Here is a 23,711-nt window from a genome sequence, read left to right on the forward strand (position 1 = left end):
TTATGGTATAACCACCAGGTCTTCCCAAAAGTTACTTTATATATCATTTACTGCTGTCCCAACCTCACTCTCTCCCAACTGCAGTATTGATCTGAGAGTCTGGATATGGTTTTGCACTTCTTTCAAAACAGCTGAAAGTTTTAACAGAGAGAAAAGAGTCAGATCACCTAGATCTTCCAAAAATAAACAAAGGTTTCATGTTAATCAGACTTATCTGAATCCTTAATATGTGTTACTGTTCTCTCTCACCACTGCTCAGGGAATGAGGTTTAAAGAGGTAAGTGACTCAGACAGCTAATATGGACAAGGTCAGAATTTGAATTCTATGTCTCTGATTTTTCAAACTCTTGTTTTACCACTAACCACATGGATACCATTGTTTGTTACTACAGCAAAATCCTGAGAAGTATATGTTAAATAATATAAGTGCCTGCAATGATATATATTGGAAGTAAATTATTCACAAACTAATGCTACTTGGAAATTTGTTTAGAATCCATAATCCTGTGCTTTCTTTAGTTGTCTAACTTGACGGAGAATTGAGTTTCACAGTATCTTTCTTTCTGTGGTTCCACCACACAGTTTCTAAAACCTAAAAAGCAGCATGAATTGAAAATTTGCAATGAAACAATGATAATATGGAACTACTATAGAATATATTCCTGGAGAACAGAAAATTGAAATTCAGAAGAAATTATTCATGTAAATTATGTTATATGTAGTTAGTGTACAGATTATATTGTATACTATGTGTGCTTATATATTCTATATGTACAGTGCTTTTCAAATTTTATTATTATTATTATCATTTTATGATACAGTTTCATAGACCTAAGAATTTCCCTTACCCTGTCCCTAATCCCCTCCCCTTCTCAATGAGTTCCCCAAATTATTACTATAGTATAGTCCTTCATAAACGATCATATGTCCATCATGGACAAGGGCAGAGAGTCCAGCATCAAGATACAGCTAACAGTTTCATGGGAAACCCATCTTTGATCTGAAAGTAGAGATGCATACTGCATTGTATTCTCACATTTAGATATGATAGTATTTAGTAGCAGTTACTATATATCCCCTTAAATTAAATGCCAGAATACAAAACCAATAACAGGAAGAAAAAATAGAAATTTATAGCACCATGAAATTAAATAACATGCTATTGGATATGATAGTCTCCATGTCACAGTTATTATACATCCCCTTAAATGAAAAGCCACAAAACAAAGTCAACAATAGGAAGAAAAAAGAAATTAACAATGCCATGAAGTTAAATAACATGTTACTGAATGACTAATATGTCACTGAAGAAATGAAAAAGAAAATCCAGAACATTCTTGAAGAAAATGATGCTACTGTATGATCTATGAGTCATTGAAGAATTTAGTGAGAAGAAAGTGTTTTGAAGAGATGAAACTAAATTTAAAAATATCAAAATCTACGAGAAATAGTTTCTGTTGATCTTTGTTGGTGAAATATGTCTCCTGTAGACAACAAATAGATGGGTATTGTTTTTTAATCCAATCTACGAATCTATGACGTTTGAACTTATGTCATTTCCATTCAGGGTTAATACGAATGGGTAGTAATTTGGTTTTGTCATTTTAGCAATGGTTTATTCATTGATTTAGTCTTCTGTTGTTATTTTACTGGGATGTTCTTCACATTTGCCTTTGGTTTTGGTGGGTGCTATTCTTTTTCTCTGTGAAGAGAACATCTTGAAGTATCATTTGTAGGGCAGGCTTGGAAAAAGCAAATTCTTTTAACTTTTCTTTACAGTGGAAGAATTTCATTTCATTTTCAAAGACTAAGGAAAGCTTTACTGGACAGGTTATCCTAGGCTGACAATTTTTGCTTTTAGAATCTGGAATATGTCGCTCCACTCTCGTCTGGGCTAGAGTTTCCTATAAGAGATCAGCTGTGAATTCAATTGGCATTCCTGTATATGTCAATTGATCTTTTTCACATGCACATTTAAGGATCTTTTCCTTATGTTTGATTGAAAAGACCTTGATTAGCATGTGTCATGGTGAAGATGGTTTTTGGTCAACTCTGCTGGGAGTTCTGTGCCTCTCCTGGATGTTGTTTCCAAATTCTCTAGATTAGGTATTTTTTCCCTTATTATTTCATTAAATATATTTTTAATCCCAGTTTCTCTTTCTGCACCTTCTGGAACTCCCATATCTCTTATATTTGGCCTTTTAATACTGTCTTTCCATTGTTGAATTTTTGGCTGCTGATCCAGTTCTGCTTCCAGCTTTGTGTTTGTTTCCTCCTGGTGACAAGAAATATCTTCTAATTTTGAGATTCTTTCTTCTGTCTCCTTCATTCTATTTTGGAGACTCTTCATTGTACCTTTAATTTACTGCACTGTATTCTTCATTTCTAATATATCAGCTTTCATTTGATTCATTTCCAGTGTGACATATTCCTTAAATTCCTTGAACTCTTTCTTTATGTGCTTCTTGTTGTTGATAAGAAGCTTTATAACAAGTGTTTTGAATTCTGTATCCCCCATTTGCTCGATGTCTTCCTCAGTTAACTCTGAGATTGGCAAAGGGTTTTACTTCTTTGCAGGGGAGTCTTCAGTAGTATTCATTGTGCCTCTGTCTCTTCTTTTGCTCTTGGGCATTGTACTCTGATTAGCGGATTCTTCTCCTTGAGACAAGTTTCTGAGCTGTGTCACCCACAGGTCTGCAGTTTGATTTTCCTTATTTCAGTTGGTACATGGCTCTTTGTTTGTGATCTCTTTTGCCACTCCCTCCATCAAGTTCCAGTTCTGGGTTATTATGTTAGATTTCCACCAAGTTCTCCATAGCCCCAGCTCCTGGCTCACCACTCTCCACCTCCAGTAATACCATGCTGAGGTTTCACTGTTGTCTGTACAACCTTTCTCCCATATCTGGTTGAAGCAGGTGCCAAGATGAGGGAGACACCAGGTGTCCTATAGAGCTAGACTGTAGGTAGTGCTGATCTTTCCAGAACTTGTTGGCTATTTGGTCTTAGGATCACACAGACCTCTTTTGACCCATACAATGCCATGGTTGGTATTATTTTCTTGTGGGACTAGTACAATACACTGAGCTCAGTGAGTTTGCTCCCAGCTCAGCACATGCAGCTCACTGTTGTCCCCTATAGTCTTAAAGCCTTTGCCACACTGTACAAAATGGGTCCTGATGTGCCACTGCTAGAGTTCTTGATGTGCTGGGTGTCAGGTCTGAGGGCTGGCCAGACATATCTTGGGTGGAACCTGTAAGATGTCATGTTGTTGCAGTTCACTGAGCCAGAAATGAGTTCACTTCCAGCTTGCCCATGCACAGTCCCCTCCCATCATAGGCTTTGCCTGTTTAAACAAAATGATGCCTGATTCACATCTAGAGGGCAAACTGGGCTGTGAAATCCACCCTGTTCCCATACCACCTGTCTGGGACCTGCCACTCTCTCTCTGCATCTGGTCAAATCAAACAGACCAGCAAGAGGAACAGTTTTTTTTTTTTTTTCTGGGTTCACTTTCTGAGCTCCTGGTGAACATCCCTTCCCACATTGTTGCTTGGTGGTAGAGTTCCGGTTGTCTATGCAATTCAGTCACTGCAACACCACACCATTTTGTCCACTGCTTTCCCATGTCTGTCAATCTCCAGGTGCCCCTCTTCTGTCATTCTGTCCTCTCCTATTTCCTGGAATGTGCCCTCTCTGCTTCACACTGGGTAATGTTTCTCTGTCCATTTAAAAGTGCCCTTATCGTTTCCACCATCTTGAATCTCCTTCTGTATACAATGCTTACAGTGATCTGAACACCTTTAAAGTTGTGATATTGTGGTTTAATAATATCTATTCTAGAATTCTACCAAAAGTTTAGTTTTGCATTTATTGTAAATAACGCTTTGTCATTACTTTTCTCAAGGGCTAATAATCAGTTTAGCTCTATAAAATGAGTTCAAGCCTGATGTCAGTTGTGAAGTTGGAATCCTTATCAGATTGTCAGTTGGAGTTCTGATTTTTCCATGTTCCATCCAGATTTTTGTTGAATGCACTTGGAAAGGCAGCAGTGATGAATCAATCCTTGGGCCCTTCCCAATCACGGAAGATGAAGTTGCTTGCTCCTGATTGCAGCCTGACCTGAACTGGCTATTACAGCCATTCGAGGAGTGAACCAGTAGATGGAAGATCTCTCCCTGTCTCACTCTCTCCCTCCCTCTCTGTCTCTGCCTCTCTCTCTCTCACTTCACTCCCACTCTGTCTGTCTCTCTCTCTCTCTCTGTGAATGAATAAGTACACATTTTACAAAGGTAACTGTAAAGTTTCAGTCTTTTGAGTATTGCAGCAAATTTACAGAGAAGGGGCTTGAACATTTAAAGTAGGAAAAATCTCTTGGAGACTCACATAAAATGGCCAGTAATTCTAATACTTAGAATAATAAATTGTAAGAAACCTATTGCAGATAATAAAATTTGTTATCAATGCCATGTACCTTACACAGTTACTTACACCTTTTATTACCAAGCAAATGGCAGCTAAAATTGTCATAAAGTTCACTTTATGGTATGCCTTTATATATCATCTCCATTTTGTAAATGAGGAATCTGTGTCGGCCAATATTAAACAGCTCCCCAAATAGCACAGACATGAAAGAACCCAGAGTCTTTCCTATATTCCTCTCCTGGTGGGTAGTTGAGCCCTGCAGGCCTGTACCAGAGCTGCCGAGGAATTTCTATGGTTCTCCCTATCCTCAGTTTGGTGGATCCATCTTGGATTGGCATCCAGCCTACAAATAAATTGCTAATGTCCTTCTCCATCCTTGCCATGCACAGGGGTAGCTGCTTTTGGAATTATGGCCTTCTACTTTTTTTTTAATTAATGAGATTTTAAAAAGGCATATTTAATTTTATTTGAAAGGAAGATTTTACAGAGAGAGAAGCAGAAATACAGATAGGTCCTCCATCCGCAGGTTCACTTCTCAACTAGCCACAATGGCTAGAGCTGAATAAATCTGAAACTGGGAGCCAGGAGTTTCATCCAGGTCTTCCATGTGTGTGCAGGGGTCCAAGAACCTGAGCCAATCTCTGCTGATTCCCTAGGCTCTAAGTAGGGAGTTGGATGGGGAGAACAGCAGCCAGGACACAATTATGGATGGAGGATTAGCCGGCCGGCACTGACCCATAGCCTTCCACTTTTAGAGTCTAGTGTGAACTATGTTTTTTTTTTTTTTTTTTTAAAAAAGCCCCAGACTAGCCGACCCATCAGACTTTACCCACTGTGACCAAAGTATATGAGAGGAGATTTTCTAAACATCTTATTATACAGGCACTCTCAGCATTCTTTCACTGGCAGTTACGTTTGAGTACAATATGGGTTTGAGATGTCTGTGATCTCAGTATAGCAGAGAAAAATGTTACTTGTTTGGCAGTCACTTGTCATTTTCTCCCCAGTATGCATTCATCCATTTGTCACAATATTTTGTGGGGAGTTGTATGAGGACACTTGAGAAAAATGCTTTATTCTTGTCTTGATGATAGAAAGCATTTCTCATGGCTGGTAGCATGGTGGTAACTTCTCATTCCTTCTGGCAGTTTTTAAAGACTTATTTGACTTTGCAGGAACCTGCGGTATATCTGTAAGTCACAGTTCAAAAGTATGAGACGGTTTGCTCATTTTCAATTTTGGCTGAAAAATCTTAACTTTGACTCTGGCACTTCAAAGTTAGAGGAAACTTGGTCTTAAAAATGAATGCTGATAGGAGATGGCATTTTTAATGACAGATGTATCTATAGAAAGCTGTTAAGATGCAGATTATCCCCCCTGGGGTGGGGGAGGGAGATCAAAACTGCCAATCTATAAAATATACTCGATAGAGGAAGGCATGGAATCTATCTTTGCAAGTGCTTTGATTGCAGGGGACAGTATAGCAGCATGTGGCATCATAACCCAGAGCAGACAAATCAGCTTGATGACTTTCAAAGCCAAGAATACTGCTGCAGGCAAGGGTACTCCAGTCTAGGAGAAATTAAAACATATAGAGACTGTTATTAATTCCATATCTATTTTTGTATAGTCAAATCTGTATGCAAATCCTTAGCATCTCATTTCAGCAGATTAATCTAAAAGTGAAGAGTGTTATGTGAAGGGAATGTAATGATAAAGCTTTGCAAATGAGTAACATTGCTAAAGAAATGTGCGCTGCAAACTTGGATGCTTTTATAAAATTTGTTTTTTATACTGAGTAGAAATGGCTTTTATTTATATGCTTATTTGGAAATTATTTCAAACATGGAAAGCAATAGAACCAATTTCCAAGATTTTCCTTTGCAATCCTGTTTTGGCAAAAGTTACAGCATGGGTCTTGTTAGCCACCTCCTGTGGTTTAACATTCTAGGGATAATCAACCAAATAACTAACTAGGGGTTTTAATTTAACTCCCAAGTTGTAACCTAATATCTCATTTCTAAACATTGTTATGTGAGTAAAAAGTTGCATGAAAGAGTAAGAAATCTAATTACCAAGTGCAGATTAAGAAAAAAAAAAGTGTTACAGATGCATCTGTGGAAGTTAGTAAATAACAATTCTGAACATTAGTAATTCTGAAGAACGTGGAGATAAATTGTGTGCCCCTTGCTTGGGAGAGGGCATGTAATAGTTATACTCAAATCCATAGGTCATACATTAAATCTATAATGAACAGAGTCTGATGCAAATTTTTCAAATAGTGTTATAAAACAGTTTACTTCAGTACCTATTAATTCCATGCCATATTTCTAAAACAGGGAACAAAACTCTCGGTGTTTTCCAACAATGTGTGGGAACTTTATCCTCTGTTCCCTCTCAATTGGAGAAATGGTTATAGGTGAGCTGGATATTAGTCTGGTTATTATGGCTCAGATCAAAAGCACTGGCAATTATTTCAACTCTGAAGACCTGTGAGGTCTCAACAGATTTGATTATTCTTGTGTGGTTGTGCTGAGAAAGAATTATTGAACATTCCATTTTCAATCAGATAAGAAAGGGAAGGTTGGGAGCAAACATACCTCTGTATTTATTTTGACACACATCTTGACGCTACGTAGGCATTTCAGCTTCAACTTTCTTAAGTGTGTTTCCTTTGCCTTTGATTTCATTTTAGAAATGAGATATTCAAGGAGAAAGCCAGAGAAGACTTTCTTTGAGGTCAGAAAGCTCATTTCTCTCTGTTCTTTGTGGATTTCCTCTGCAGACAAAGCTTTCGTTGATCTTAAAAGTAGTGGTAAGCTTCAGACAGAATATAAAATAGCCCTCCAGTTAATAATAGCCATGGTCAATTACATGAAAGATAGAATCTCTTTACTGGGGTTGAGAGAGAGAGTCATGACTGGCCTGGACAGTTCCCTCCTCTTTATGTATCTATTAGTATTGATTGATTATTCCAGTTCTGTTGAGGATTAGGCACTAATCCTCAGAATTCTGGCTACTTGACTCCTGGCTGTGCAGTTGACAGTGGTGACCCAGTCAAAGCATTTGTCAAAGCAAAAAAGATGAAGAAAAATTTACCCAAGACCACTGCTGACAGGGGAGAGAAAAATTAGAATGTTATTTGAAACCTATTGAAATAATAGGTTTTTAAGGTAATATATATATATATATATCCCCTTTTTTTCTAAACACTGGGGCAAAGGAATGGGAAAGTACTGACGGACCTTTAAGGAGCAGTTGACCCGTGTATGCGTGGTGAAGGCTCAGTTATTCCTGAGGTGGCAGATTTTGGTTATATCTCTGTGGGTAAGCTGTCTGTATTTGTTAACTCATTACTCTCCAAGTTTGGCCCCTACCCTTCCATAGAAAGGTGGGTAGGATAGAGATAAGATGCCCCCTTCTTTGATGGTTACAAAATGAGGATTCCCAGTTCCCTAAGGAAGATATTCTTGGGTTGTGGAACTGACCAGAAGCTCTTAAGATGCCGTGTTTCTCAAAGAAACAGAAGAATTCACCAACATGTATTTCTGTAAAGTAAATTCTCTCAGGGAGGGCAGAGGCCTTGAGTCAAGAAGCAGCAGCTTATTTCCTTCTTCTTTTTAAAGATGTATTTATTTTTTCAATGAAAAGTCAGATTTACAGAGAGACATACAGAAAGATCTTCCATCTGCTGGTTCACTGCCTAAGTGGCCACAATAGCTAGAGTTGATCCAATCTGAAGCCAGTTGCCAGGAGCTTCTTCTGAGTCACCTATGCAGGTGCAGGGTCCCAAAACTTTGGGGTGTCCTTTACTGCTTTCCCAGGCCACAAGCAGGGAGCTGGATGGGAAGCAGAGCATCTGGGATATGAACTGGTGCCTATATGGGATCCTTGGCGTAGCAAGGGGAAGACTTTAGCTACTAGGCTATGGCACCAGGCCCCAAGAAGCAGCTTCTTTAAAATTTAGTCAAGGCGGGGGAATGTGAAAGCCATCCTGCGTAATTCTTGTAATTACGTACTTTTTAAAGTTCTGATAAGAGGCTTCTTTAGTCTCACTTAACTTTTGATATTTGCTATAAAAAATAATTACTGGGCCCAGCAGCGTGGCTTAGTGGCTAAAGTCCTCACCTTGAATGCGCCAGGATCCCATATGGGCGCCAGTTCTAATCCCGGCAGCTCCACTTCCCATCCAGTTCCCTGATTGTGGCCTGGGAAAGCAGTCGAGGAAGGCTCAAAGCTTTGGGACCCTGCACCTGCGTGGGATGCCCGGAAGAGGTTCCTGGATCCTGGCTTCAGATTGGCATAGCATCGGCTGTTGCGTTTACTTGGGGAGTGAATCATTGGATGGAAGATCTTCCTCTCTGTCTCTCCTCCTCTCTGTATATCTGACCTTCCAATAAATAAATAAATCTTTAAAAAAAGAATAATTACTACTTTTTATGATATTAAAATAAGAATATTGTTTATTTTACAGTATGTGTAAGGCAATATTTCTGAAGGTGGATTTTGTCTTTGTTCCCATATTACAGCTATCTTATTACCTAAAATTTAATATATATTGGTGTTATTTTTGCGCTGTGCTGCTGCATGTGTTGTTTTAAAGAGTTTCCATTTGGTGATACAAGTTAGGTAGAATTAATAATCTTTTAGGCATTATACAGCTTAGTGTATATACCACAAACTAGAAAGGAAGTATGAGAGAAGATAGAAACTTAACTGGAAGTGTGGTGATTTTTTTTTTCTTTAGGGGTCCTTCAATAAATAGAAGGTCTCAAGTCCATGCATTTTCCAAGAGAATTCAAAATTGCAACAGCAATTGTAGTGGAGAGCCCTAGATTTCTGCAGTCTAATAAGGAAGCCATTAAGCATGCAGGGTTTCTTGAGTCCTGGAAATACGGCTAATCTGGATTAAAATGCATTGGGTCAAACACCAACTGGATTTTGAATATTTAGTATGAATAAAACAATATATCTTAATTTTCTAATTGACCTCATTTTGAAGTAATATTTAGCCCTAGCATAGTTAGTAAGATTTGTCGATACATTTGAGTTCACTGTTTCTTTTTATCTTTAATGGGGCTACTAGAAAATTATAAATGTGTATGTGAATTACTTTTCTAGTTTTTGTTATAATCCATTGAACAACACTGGCTCTTGGTGCCTTTTAATAAATAATGACTTTTGTTAGATATGGCTGTTCTGCAAGAGATATCAAGTTATCACTATAGTTCTATATGGAGTTTAGATCTAAATATGCAGTATAGGTAAGGACAGTCATTTCCACGTAACTATATCCCTGGCTCATACAGAGTTTGTTTCCATGTGCTGTGTTCAGCCTTACTCCCTGCCTTTGTTTTGCCATTCATTCTGACCAGGCAGACCAGCTCAGCAGAATTGGGGCTATCTTGGGTTTGAATACTTTTTGTTCAGCAGGATTGCTTCTGAAATGTTTCTTGAAAATAAAACAGCTTCAACATTAAGCTTCTTAATTATATCACGGGTTTTAAAACAGGTTGTACAAACAGATCCTCAGAATGAGCTAATTTTCCTTTAATTGCATCTCATCCTTTTGTTGAATTATCCTATTTTTTATTCATGAGAATCTCTAACACATATCAATCTGTTACAGGTGGAGTGACTAACACAGCTCAGTATCAGAACAGGCTAATGGTATATGAGCCTAACCAGGTAGGAATCCTATAACAAAATCTCATTACCTGAAAATGAATTTTAAAAGGTTTCTGCAGTATTGTGCAGTATGTGGAATGTCAAGTGAACATACATGCACATGTGTGTCAGGCCTGTACAGAGAAAAGAAAGCATCTGGATAAACAGCCTTGTGATTCCTTCTATTTTTATAACCTTTCAGTTCCCAAAACTTTTTATGCTGTACAGCATGCTTCACTCTTTAGGTTTTGCATAATGTAGAAAAGATTTTGATTGTCCTGTTGCTATATTCTCTGCTATTCTCAGAAAGGAATGTGCTTATGGCACCATTGTTCTCAAATAAAATAAAATATGCCATTTAGCTTAATGAAGCTAAAATGTCCTGGAACATTTTGCCCTTCTCTAGGGTAAGTCTGAAGTAGATGAACCTGGAGAGTGACAATATATTTTTAACCTCACAGTCTGGGCTTGAATGGCAAACATTTTGGTGATGTCTTTTTTTTTTTTTTTGGACCATCTCTCATACATGCTTTTTGACTTTTATTTCTCTCAAGGAACTGTTTTCAATTCATTTTTTTCCTTCTACCAAGACATCTGTTATCTTGACCAATGTCTGTTGAATTTTACTATTTCTGTGAGTTTAGTAAAGTATTTGCACGACTATGATAATATTCCAAAAAGATTTGATCTGGGGCATCAAAATGTGAAACAACAGGTTGACTTTGGCAATCTGAGTTTGGATTGGCCACAAAATGTGTAGCTAGAGTGACCTCAGTGTATCTGGTATCTTTTTATTGTAATCATTACTTGATTCTGAATTTAACCAAGCAGTTTCTGTCTGAAAAGGTGTTTCCTGATGTCATTAGAAGGTGTGAATTTCATAGACCCAATGTTCATGGGTCAGCCATCTCCAGAGGAATCATTAATTGCAGTTGCTTGAATTTGGTGCACATGTGGTTAAAGAGGAAAAAGGTGTTAACATTTCTCAAATGATTTTTGCTTCATGTTTGTACACACATGCTCTTTTTAAAAATTCTGCTGGCATATTGTTTACATTGCGTACTGGCAAACATCACATCTGCTTGCATCTTGCTCAGAATCTCAATAACTCCATCATTCAGCCCTGGTGCTTATTTCTCTTCTATGCCTTTGTGGAGAGTCGATAATGCCTGCCATCTGCCACAGATCACACTGCTACCTGCCAACAGGCAGGGCTGGGGTGACCTCTGCTTCCCCACTACTGATTAGTATTCACACGCTAGCTTATTAGGAGTGACCTCACCAGGCCTCTCAGTTTCTTTGCCTTTGCAGCGGTTGGCGGCTCACCTGGCAGGCACTGTAGTGAAGGAAGCTAAAGATATACTCAGGGCATGCAAGCAGGCTTTGCCAACCAGATGGCATCCAGAATCTTGTGGCAGGGGAGTGGCCTGCTAATGCAAACACTGATTCCTAACACTCATGGCTTGCCTCACATACAGCACCTAAGAAAAGCATCATCAGTTTCAAGTTAAGTTCAGTCACTCATGTGTAGTGTATTAGAGATATTTCTCAACAAAATGTAAAAAAAGTCCTGGTGACTGTATTATTAAAGAAGATGTTTGATTGGGAGGAGATTTCTTTTGACATGTTCAAACAGAGGGAACAGGTGGCTGTAAGGCTTACAAACTGTGCACACCTATTTTTTTCAGGAGTATATCTTTAAAGGAGAAATTAAATATAAGGCAGTATATATGCTTATGGTGAATGGACAGATGTTTCTGCAAACATGTTTTTGTTACTTTTGGTTATTCTTTCCCTTACAGTTTTGTGAATGGGTGAAATCCTATGAATTCAAAATATTGTGTGATTGTTTTGGTTGAAATCCAAATTTTTCTTGGCAGAAAAGAAACTGGGTTCTTTCTGTGTGTTTAGTGTTCACGTCAAAAGAAAATAGATTTATTTGCCTATCTATTACTTTTCTAAAATTTATCATTAACTACTTGATTTTCATCCAATTTTGCAACATACATGGCATTTTTCAACAGCTTTATTTTAACAATAATTCAACATATGCTTCTCATTCTTAGTGGTGATATGGAATCTAATACTGAAGGTTTCACCATTTCTTGAAGTTCTCATATAGGTTTGTTGCTGAGCCAAATTCTTAACTCCTGCCACTGATCTCAAGAGGTTATTAAAGAAAGCACAAGAAAGCCTCTCTCACCCCCACCTTATCTAGGAGGCTCTGATACCTTATGATTATCGTCAAGATAAATTTTTAAATATGAGCATAGATGTTAATCAGCATTGCATCTCTAAAATGCCTCAGAGAAGCTAACTTCTGAAGAAACAGAGCTTCATTTAGCTTAGATTTGGAGGTACAAAGTCCAAGATCAGAAAACTTTATTGGCGTGACCTCTCATGCGGGCCTCCCAGCAGATGGTATCAGATCATAGCAGATCAATGCCATCTCCCAGCAGGAGTCAAATGCCCCCGTCCAGCAGGACAGTCAACGAGGGTCGCAACCAACCTAGGAGAGAATGGGGGAGAAGAGTCATAAGAAACGGACAGCAAGACAGTATGTCTGATCAAGCTGACCCAGCTTTTATTTTTTACACAGAGCTTTATAATCTGCAAAACAGGATCTATGGGTGCGGGGAAAGAGGAAACAAGCTCAGGGTATGGTTTCACAACTCTGTCTGGGTAGCTATTTCCCAGACCCCCTTATGCTCACAAGAGGATGTCAGCAGACAGGGCGTAAGTCAACATCCTGTCATGAGCACCAAGGGTGATCAGAGCAGGGTGAGTTGCTAAATGACTTGTAAACCACAGGGTATCTGAAAACTTGGTTTCTCTTGCACTTCGCTAGCTGGTGCTTTCTACTGACATTTCTCTATATTCAAAATGACTTCAATATGCCTAGATGATATGGCTCCCAACAGTCAAAGAGTGAGTGGGGCCAGACTTGCTCCTTTTAAAACAACTCTGTCTAGATCACAACCAAGTGGTTGAGAGAGAGAACCACCTCACACTCCTGGTGACCAAAGGATCTCCCACTAAGCTGTACATCTTTGGGGATCAACCACTTCTTGGGGAACAATTTCCCAATCATATGGGCTCTTGAGGAGATGCACCCACGCTGTATCCATCTCTATTGTCATTTATTAAATGACAGATATTTTCCTAATTGCCTTGTGTGAATTAGCTTATTTAATTTTTACTACAGGTTTATCAGGAAGGTGTAACTATCCTCATTTTACAGAGGAGGAGATAGGTACAGAGATGTTCAGTAGATTGCTCAGTGTCACACTTGAATCATAAACTCATGCATGAGTTATAAACTCAGGGCTGGCATTGTGACGTTCCAGGCTCCTGACTTCAGCCTTATCACCCAGACCGTTATAGTCATTTGGGAAGTTAGCTAATGGATGAAAAATCTCTCTCCCCCTCTCTCTGTATGTTTGTGTTTGTATGCATGTGTATGTTTCTGTAACTCTTAAATACATACATACATACATAAATCTTTTTAAAATGAACCATGCTTCTGAATCCAGATGTTATTTTTAATCATTATATGATTATACATAGTGTCCTTAGTTTTGTGCTTTCACTGCTAATTTGCATGAATAACTTTTTTTGATGTGGATAAGATAACCTTCATAAAAATTTCAGAGTTCCCCTTACAAAATGTATGGTGGCCTATGAGCTACAACTTGATAAGAAGAAATGCTATATGTAAGTAGAAAAACAGATTAGAAGCTGCGGTTGTTCTGTGCCTGTCCTTATGTTAGAATCTCATGCCTTTCAATGTGTGTAAACAACAAATGTGACTGATAAACATTAGGGTTGCTGTACTTACAACACCTGCTGTTGTTATCTTTTATGGAAATCTATTAACCAAAAGCACTTGATTTTCCTTTTTCAGAACAAGTGGATAAGCCGTAGCCCCATGCTACAGCGGAGGGTCTACCATTCCATGGCTGCTGTCCAAAGGAAGCTCTATGTTCTTGGAGGCAATGATCTGGACTACAATAATGACCGGATTCTTGTGCGCCATATAGATTCTTATAACATAGACACTGATCAGTGGACACGCTGTAATTTCAACCTGTTGACTGGCAAGTACCTTTGGTTAAGTAAACCAGACAAATCAGAGATTCAAGAGATTGCCAGACACATTTTCTTGTACACCTTTAATGCTTCTTTAAGTGTGCAGTGGTAGAACACTTTGTTTCTGTTAACCACAGAAGTGTGTCTTCTTTGTGTTATGAAACCAGACTCATTCAGGTGGCTTAGCATCTAGGTTCCCTGATGCCACTACCACCTCTAGGTTCTCTAATGGCTGTTAGCTTTGTGTATGTTTTTCCGTGACTAGGAGAGTCATGCCAAGTCCACTATCATTTTTATTTACATAAGAACTTTGAAACAAGTAAAGAGAACTAAGCGCTGAAGGAGTTATCACTTTTATAAAAGCAGTTTATTCACGGCTGGTCCCTGCATTTAGCCTTCTTTTATTTCTTGTGAATTCAGAGGCATCTTCATTATTTGTCATTGTCAGATATTATTTCTCACTGTTTTCTACAAACAAATCCATCAATTATTTTTGTGAGTTTAGTTGCCTCTCTGAACAAGCTCAAGTTGATCATAAGAAGTGATCCTAAAAGTGAAAGAAAGATAGCAGTAAGCAGCTTACCCATGATACTGCTTCACAGAATTGAAATTTCTTTTTTCTGTCCCTTGTCAGCTTGTGTTATTGACATTCCTTTCAGGGTTGCTCGGATAACTGGAAAGTCACAAACTCACAATGGTGGTTTGGATTAGTTCCTGAAGACATCATCGTATGCCAAATGGGCTCTCAGTTATTCACAGCTGCTGTAGGGAGTGCGAGAGTAGCAGCACAGGTTATGCAACTGGGGGCTTAGCTGCTTTGTGGTGTGCTTGGCTTTGACAAATGATTTTTGAGGCCCACCTCCATTAACTCTTAAGTTGTAGCCCTTGATCCCTGAATCTGTGATTCTTCCTGCTGGAAGAGTCAGCTTATTTATTACCCCAGTCAGTCCTGTGTCAGCCCATCAATAAACTGAGAATACTTCACTCTCTGATAGCCTCCAGGGAAGAATATGTGGTACTGAGATATTCTGCCTTCTTTTTGGATTGGGAAGACAAACCTTTCATCATTGTGGCGTGTCAGTATCTGGGGGATTTTCCAAGCTGGTCCCAGCTCAGGAACTTTAATACAATATTAAAACTTATGTGTATGTAAAGAAAGAGCAGTGTTATCCATTTTGCTACCATTTTTCTTTATTTTGATTATGGCTTTGTCTTATTGGCTACTTGGAGTTGCAGCTGTTATTTTAAAAATATATGCACTTTCCTTAATTGCATTTGTGGGTACAAGGGATATCTTTGTTTCTAAAATATATCATATTCCTCTAGTATAAATCAGTGGTATAGAAAATAGGACACAACTCTTAGTTCCATGTCACTTACCATTGCTGTGTTTTAATTTTATTATTACTAGCTTGGCTGGTTAGTAAGTACTTTGGCCTGGTTCTGATCTGACACAGACTTATTCTGAAACAACAGCTAGGTCTTCTTAGAACTGAGAGCTAGGATGTAGTTGCTACAAAAATCCGATGGAGTGTACAAACCAGCCACAGGAGGAAACTGTATTGCTCAGGGACAAAAGAATTAATGAAAACACATGAGAAATTGATTTGTTATTTCTTTTTATTCAATTAGGTCAGAATGAATCCGGAGTTGCTGTCCATAACGGGAGAATATATTTAGTTGGTGGATATTCAATTTGGACAAATGAGCCTCTGGCTTGTATCCAGGTGAGTGGTTGAAGTTGCTTTAAAGTTTGCTCCAGAGGGCCAGCAAAGTCATGTTTTACAGTGCTATTCATGAAGGAAGAGATATATACATACAGTGGCTCCTGATTTCATGTTGTGTATAGCTAGCTCAGCCACAGAACTTCATCCTGCATCCTAAAAATTAGTGACTGAGCATTCCTGGAAATAAAGCTGGGGAAGAAGCTTTGAAAATATATGGGATATATGTTGGAAATGTGGAAACTGGAATATCTGTCCCTTGATTTTAAACCAAAAACATCTAAAAAGCTTGGCAATAACCCATCCTCAGTCCCAGAAGCATTGTCAATGTCTCCTTTCTACGTCATTACCTTGTTTTCTGTGTCACAATATTTTTTCCTGCTTGCCACTGCAGAGGTGCTCTTCCTTCCTAACAGTGGCTGTGGGCATTTCTTTGAAACGTCTTCCTCTGCCCCAGAGAGTAGCTCTGGCACATGGATATGCAAGCAGCCCAGAATGAGCAATTTCCCAGTGTGGACTTTTATAACAGCAATAATTTTTGTTGATATGCATATTTAAGGCAGTATTCCTATTATTATTTTATAATTCTTACCATGATTTTTTTACGTGTTCTCTGATAAAATATTCACATCAGTCCTAACCTGTTACCCAGAAAAGTATATTCTTATAATTCACAGTCTTACCTCATTTTTGTAGGAAGATTTTTTACAACTGCTGCAATATTATAATAGTTGCAGAATCAAGCATTTTAGTTCTTGTAATCGAATCTCAAATGGTATATAAAAAAACTTTCCCACATTGTCTAAGTTTTAAAAATCACTGTTGTATAGTTGGGTTATTTTTAATTAAATCTGCCTTTATATTCATATTGTCTCTTGATTTGTTTTGCCAAAGGTTTGCCTGGAAACCTAAACATAGATGTATTATTCATACAGATCAGATAGAAGATCTGGCAAGAGTAGGGTTGATATGAGAATATAACATAATTAGCAAGCTTATTAGAATGGATATGAGGCTTGCCTTGAACCATTGGAAGAGGATGCATACATGGGACCTGTAAAAGAACCAAATGTATTCCACAGTTAGGGAAGGAAAACAATGCTAAATTTTAAAAATGAAGTGTTACAGATCTTTAACGCGATGCAATTAAGTTAGAACTTAACAAAAACCTAAATAAATTCCTATGCATGGGTACTCAGAAAAGTTTTTGGAAATGTGTATGAAAAACTATGCAGGGATTGCATGCCCTTTTTCATGAAATACCCTTACTTTTAATTAAACTTTTCCATGAGTATTTTGAAGTGCCCTTATCTATCTGTAAATAATAAAATGCATTGCTGCATAACTTACAATAAATTCAAAGAATAAAAATGAGAAAACTAATGCAGTAGAAATGGATAATACCTCAGAAAAAATACTAAACACACACAAAAAAGTAAGATTTTAAGGAAGTTAATGGAAAGCCACCTTGTTCTAGACAGTTTTTTTTGGATCACAACAAATGAGCAAATTGCTTCCTCTCGAAAAGCATTTCTTTCAGTCTTTATCCAACCATGTGTTTGGCAGTATTCTTAGTCTTTTAGTTTTTTTAATTGTTTACTTTTCAAATTTAGTAAAAAGAAAAAATTGAACTGGGTGGCAGGCAGTGCTCTAGAGTGCTGGAAATGTGTAAGTGGTGATGGTTGACTTTTCTTGACTGTGTGTGCAAGTCAGTGAAGTAAAGTTGCCAAACATGTGATTGTGTCCTGCTGAAAATGATCACAAGTGAAACCGCACATTTCTAAATATATTCATGTGATTTCACCCATTTTAATATCCAGTTGGTTCAAAAGTAGAAACAAGTCGAAATCCTAACATCATTAGAAAATACTCCATACAGACTAGAGATCTCTTTTTTATATCTCCTGTTTTAGAATAGTTATGTTAGCTTAGACACAGAAACGATTTTTTAAAATGCTGAAACTAGAAATCTTTACAGTCATATCCTTTGTTCTTTGCCCCCAATGAGTTTTTCTTAGACTGACCACTAAGCATATGCAGTAATTAGTTGCCAATGTCTGGTTGTTCCCAAACAAGGAACTATCTTTAAAAGATGAAGGGGAACAACTGGCTATCTTAACCCAGAAGATGTTTAAGAGTATTCTTAGAATTAAAGTAATTTCTTTTTAAAAAATTATTTATTTAAAAGAGTTATGCAGAGAGAGGGAAGATACACACATTGTGATCTTCCATCTGCTAGTTCACTTGCTGGGTGGTCACAATGATCAGGGCTGGGCCAGGTTGAATGCAAATGCCAGGCACTTCTTGATCTCTCACGGGGATGCTGGGGCCCAACCTCTTGCACCATCTTCCATTGTTTTTCAGGCTTATTAGCAGGAAGCTGGATAGGAAGTGGATCAGCCAGGGCTCAAACTGGTGCCCATACATGATGATGGTGTTTTAGGCAGTAGCTTACTTGTTACACCTCAGTGCTGGCCACCAAATTAAAGTGATTCCAAAAGGGATTCAGAAATGTGTAACCAATGCCTGTATCGGTGGAATATATTTTATCTGTGACAGTACACACTTTCCTTTTTAAAAAAAGTTCAACATTATGAGCACTTCTATATCCTTGTAGCCATTTTGATGAACAAAATCCTCTTTGCAAATGTCATGTTTTTCTTTTGGCTAGTATACTGGTCCTACAAAGCACAGCGAAATTCCATGTAAATTTTGTTTCTTTCAAAAATGTTTATTTGAAAGGTAGAGTTTCAAAGAAGGAGAGGCAGAAAGAAAAATCATCTATCTGCAGGTTCATTCCCCAAATGGCTGCACTGGCCAGAGTTTAGATGATCCAAAACCAGGAACCAGGAGGCAGGAGCTTCTTCCAGATCTTCCAAATAGGTTCAGGTGTCCAGTACTTAGTTCATCCTCTGCTGCTTTCACAAGTCATTAGCAGGGAGTTGAATCAGAAGTGGAACCGCCAAGACATGAACCAGGGCCCATATGAGATGCTTGTGCCATAGTTGGAGGCTTGGTGTATGACACCCTAACACCTGTCCTAGATTTTTAAAAGCCTTTACTAGTAATAGGTGATGTATTCATCTATATGAGCAAATAGTTTCTCACTTAAAGAAATGTTTGGGGGACTGGAGCTGTGGCATAGTGGGTAAAACCGCCACCTTGAGCACTAGCATCCCATATGTACAGTGAATCAAGATCCAACTGCTCTACTTCTGACTCAGCTCCCTGTCAATCTGCCTGGGAAAGCAGCAGATGATCCAAGTGATTATGCTCCTGCATCTGTATGGGAGACCTGGAAAAAGTCTTGCTTTCTGCTTTTGGACTGGCTCAGCTCTGGACGTTGTGGTCATCTGGGAGTGAACCAACAGAGGCAATATCTCTGTGTTTCCCTCTCTCTGTAGCGGCAACTTTGAAATAAATAAACTTTTTTAAGAAGAGATGTTTGGATTAGGTAGATAGTAGATAAGTAGTTAAGCAGATAACAGGCATCATGTATGTTTCATTTTATTCACAAATGATTAATAACTGTATTATCATTCTATTCTGAGTGCCGGCTCATATTTTATGAATGACTACAGATATATTTATTTGGTGCATTAACAGTAAACATCTTGCAAAATGTTCAAAACCAGATCTCTACTTTGCTGGAAAAAATATTTGATAGACAATCAAGATAATGGGAGAATGGAGTGACATTTGTTAGGGAGTGTTGGTTAGGCAATATAAATTGCCAAGTATGTCATTAGATTGATCATTACCAAGGAGGAGCTGGCATTTTGGCACATTAAGTTAAGCTGTATTTCTGGCATCCATATGAGCATTGGTTTGAGTCTTGGCTGTTGTACTTTAATCCCACTCCCTTCAGAGTCTTATGTAACTCAAGGCTCCTTGCTTCAGCCTGTTCCAGTACTTTTTGTGGCTAATTGGGGAATGAGCCAGAGGATGCAAGACTCTCTGTAACTCTGTCTTTTAAATAAGTAAGTCTTAGTACACAAGAGTGGTGGAGGAAATTGTGTAATACTAAAAATACCTAAGTTTAAATATTTATGTCATAAGATGAAAATATGTAATCTTTAAAATTAAGGTAAGGATCATTAATCCAAAATCAGCTGATTATTGAAAGTCACACTTAAATATTTGATTGTTACAGAAATATCTAGAAGACTAACATCATTTTTTGACTTAAAAAAAATACCGGCCAATAGTCTGTCATTCAGTTATACCCTCTGGACCCAGATCCAGGCTCGTTTTTCATTTGAGATGGAGCTCATTCGCTGTGTTGAAAGCATTATTTTATTTCCTGCTTCTGTAAAGCAGACTATTTGATCTATCACAAGGAAAACCCAGCCAAAACAATAGTGAAGATGCTCTTGAATTAATACTTGCTAAAAAAAATTGACATTTGCACTTGTTAGTAATAGACTGAGAATTTCTAGCCAAAAAAAATGAAGGTCCTCTTGTTTGTACAGTGGGTATGCAAGCAAATGTCTGGCACAGAAATTTGACTCTAATCTGGTGTGCTGTGGATGACAAGTAGCATATAAGGGAGCAGCTGCATAAGTGTGCAAGTGATTAGTCTGTGTTTCCAGATCACCTCTAGTGTTCTCTTCATTTACTATTATTTCCTTTTGGCTGGAGGATATGCTGCCAAGCTGGCACCAGCTTCTCCCAAATGCCTTCTTTCTGCCAGTTTACAGGGGAGTGTCTGGGAGAAAAAACTGCCAATGCTTCCTTTTCTCTTCTCAGATTAAATACATTACATCTGCTTAACATATGCAGTCTCTGTTGGCCCAAGGAACCAGACAAAAGCTCTTTGGAGGATTACCTCATTGGTATTTTGCTTCTTAAAAATGACACAGCTGAGGGGATGGCTATCATGATTGCACAAATTCATTGCTGTTTCTTGGCTGCATCCTGAAGCTCAAATACTGGTTCTGCACTTACTAGACATATTTCCTAGAGCAGGCCACTTCATTTTTTCTGCATCCGTTTCTTGTCAACTGAAGACAGTATGTAGCCTTAAATACTTGCAATAAATTTTTAATTATCTGGAATTTGCTCTGATGGAATATTACTCAAAAATCCCATTCAGAATTCCCTTGTTCTCATGGGGGTAGGATGATATTTGTCAAACTTTCCTTAAAGTTCCTTTAGGGCCATTAAATATATATATAAATAAATATTTGAAGATGAGTAAGATTCTCAGGATGATGTCTCAGTGGCTAAATCTTAGCCTTGAATATGCTGGGCTACTCCACTTCCCATCCAGCTCACTGCTTGTGGCCTGTGAAAACAACAGAGAATGGCCCAAAGCCTTGGGATCCTGCACGCTACATCAGGACCTGGAAGGGGCTCCTGGCTCCTCATTAGCTCAGCTCTGGCCCTTGTGGCCAATTGCGGAGTGAACCAGCAGACACAAGATCTTTCTCTCTGTATTTCTTTTTCTCTGTAAATCTGCCTTTCCAATAAAAAACAAATCTTTAAAAAAATTTTTAATTAAAAAATAGAGATTTACATTGCTTGTAAAAATGATACTGCTAATGGATATATAAATTAATGAAAGGGAACAGAGAAACTATTCACATGTAATGTGTAAGTGCATTGTAAATCAGCAGCGACAGAGTATGTTGTTCAGTAAATGGTTGTGACAACTAAATGTCCTTTTGGAAAAAAAAATAGAAGCTTTATCTCTTTTATTTCAAGACTTAATAATTTTCTCATTTAGTAACCTGGATCTTCAAATTTCAAGGATTCCTTTCATTTATAATTTAAAACTCAGGCGTCAGTCACAGAGGTGCTTGACAAAGGCAGGAGAGGGAACAAATTAAAGGACACCAAGAGGTCTGTGGTAGGACTACTGGGGATGCCTATTTGTAGAATACAGCCAAAAGGAAGGGGACCAAAGGTGGACAGCAGGAGAGCAATGCTGACAGCTTTTAGTTTATTTACAATGAAATCATGGATTCAAGAAAGTAAAGGTTTAACTGAGGCTGGAGGAAAGCTGAATACAGAGCTGAGGACTAAAAAGAACCCAATGGCTTTGACGAAAGTGACGAGAACGCCTTTCATGAAGATTTTCTAGTAATAAGAGCAAGCCAGATTCATTCAGCTGACAGCAGGCACAGACTAACAATGAAGCTGTGCCATAAAAGAGGAGATGAACTCCAGCTTGAAGGGGAAGTAAACTGGGAGACAATTTCCAGAACCAACTCAACTAATTTTGAACTTGTTGCTAAGCCATATTGCATGTGCCAGACACTACGATATGTCACCAATTTCACAACAGAGATATAAGTTCCTGTTTTCATTTTATAGATGAAGATTTGTGAGTCAATATTATGATACTAGTATCAGCTAGTCTGGGCACATTATTTAAGCAGACTGCTTTATTAGAAGAGGATAATGCTGCCTACCTTGTCACTGATTCTGAGGAACAATTGTAAATGTATGTGATACATAGTACCAAGTGTACAATTAGTAGAATTCAGTATTTCTCATGCCATTCTAGCACGGGAAAGCCCAAGATTTGGTGGTGATGGCATATGTGAACTTAAATCAGGCTCCTTTTCATGTATATGCAGCTTTGAGCAATGATTTTTGACATATAAGCTTCTTCTCTTCTTTTGTAGGTATTGGATGTAAGTAGAGAAGGCAAAGAAGAAGTATTCTATGGACCTACACTACCCTTTGCTTCTAATGGAATAGCAGCATGCTTCCTTCCAGCTCCGTATTTCACATGCCCTAACCTTCAAACTCTTCAAGTGCCTCATCACAGGATTGGCACCATTTGAAAAGCAAATGCACAGTTAATAACCATATGAACAAAACTTGAGGAATAACAAAGGCTTGACTTTTGGATACTGGGCATGAAAAGACTCAAGTGTTCAATGCTTCCTTGTCTTGTTTCATAGTCTTGTATTTAGATAAATATTAGCAAAAAATTAAATTTTCTAAAATACATTATAGAAAATTCCTGTCATCCTACTCAATGTATGTCAGCATACAATATGTATGACTTTCATTGTCATATAGTTTAATGCCAATTTAACAGTACATTGTTGTTCCATGAGTCTTTAAAGCATTCTTTGTACACTTTTTCTAATCAGTGCTGTCTAGGACATGACACTTGCCAGTAAGACAATTTATTTTACACAGTGACATTAATGATTTTAAATAGGAAACTTATATCCTTAGTTTCTTCACTACTTAAATCTGGACTTATAATTTTTTCTTTTTAAAATCTAACATTATGCAGCCTGCTCAGTAGACTCAGCATTATGACACCATAAATTTTTAAGTGCCATATTTTATTCAAGGTGTTACAAATAATAGAAATACAATGTAATAGTAGTTGGAACATTCAGATTTTTCACCTGGATTATTGTGACCTATGGTCAGATCCTTACATCAGTACTTCTATTTTCCCAACTTTTATGGAGAGTAATTACTGATTTCCATATCAATTCATATGAGAATTAGGCAGCTACTTTTTAAGTTCTTCACCTAAGAAAAAGTCAAATGATAAGGCAGCTTACTGTCTTAGCAACTTTGCAAATGATGTAGATTATTTTTAAAGTTTCAACATTACTAGATAGAACCTGGGAAACAAGCTGTGGGATTCTGAAAAAGCATCGGAGACACACTAATTAGGAAAAAGGGAGTTTATCAACAGCAAAGATGCCTAAACCTGCACAAACCCTTGACTCAAAAAACAACTATCTGAAATGTCTCAGCTAAAATAAGTCAATGAAAAGAACCTTTTATCACATAAAAAAAATTAGTTGTACTAATTATGGTACCATAAAA

At 37.9% G+C, this 23,711-nt stretch overlaps 1 protein-coding gene across 5 annotated transcripts in view; it reads left to right on the forward strand.

Moving 5' to 3' along the window:
- Nucleotides 1-22,742, forward strand: part of KLHL32 (kelch like family member 32) — a 185,753-nt gene extending 163,011 nt beyond the window's left edge. For 3 of the 5 annotated variants that reach the window (XM_040983795.1, XM_040983797.1, XM_040983796.1), the window contains 3 exons: nucleotides 10,052-10,110; nucleotides 13,994-14,190; nucleotides 15,816-15,907. In XM_040983795.1, coding sequence (XP_040839729.1) covers nucleotides 10,052-10,110; nucleotides 13,994-14,190; nucleotides 15,816-15,858 — 299 coding nt within the window. In that variant the 3' untranslated portion in view covers nucleotides 15,859-15,907. Of the gene's footprint in view, nucleotides 1-10,051; nucleotides 10,111-13,993; nucleotides 14,191-15,810; nucleotides 15,908-22,534 lie in introns of those variants that run through there. The other 2 variants (XM_040983793.1, XM_040983794.1) reach the window with 1 other exon arrangement.
- The last annotated feature ends 969 nt before the right edge of the window (nucleotides 22,743-23,711 follow it).

This window comes from Ochotona curzoniae, unplaced genomic scaffold (genome assembly GCF_017591425.1).
Source record: "Ochotona curzoniae isolate NIBS_2020 unplaced genomic scaffold, NIBS_Ocur_1.0 contig_3819, whole genome shotgun sequence".
Taxonomy (NCBI): Eukaryota; Metazoa; Chordata; class Mammalia; order Lagomorpha; family Ochotonidae; genus Ochotona; species Ochotona curzoniae.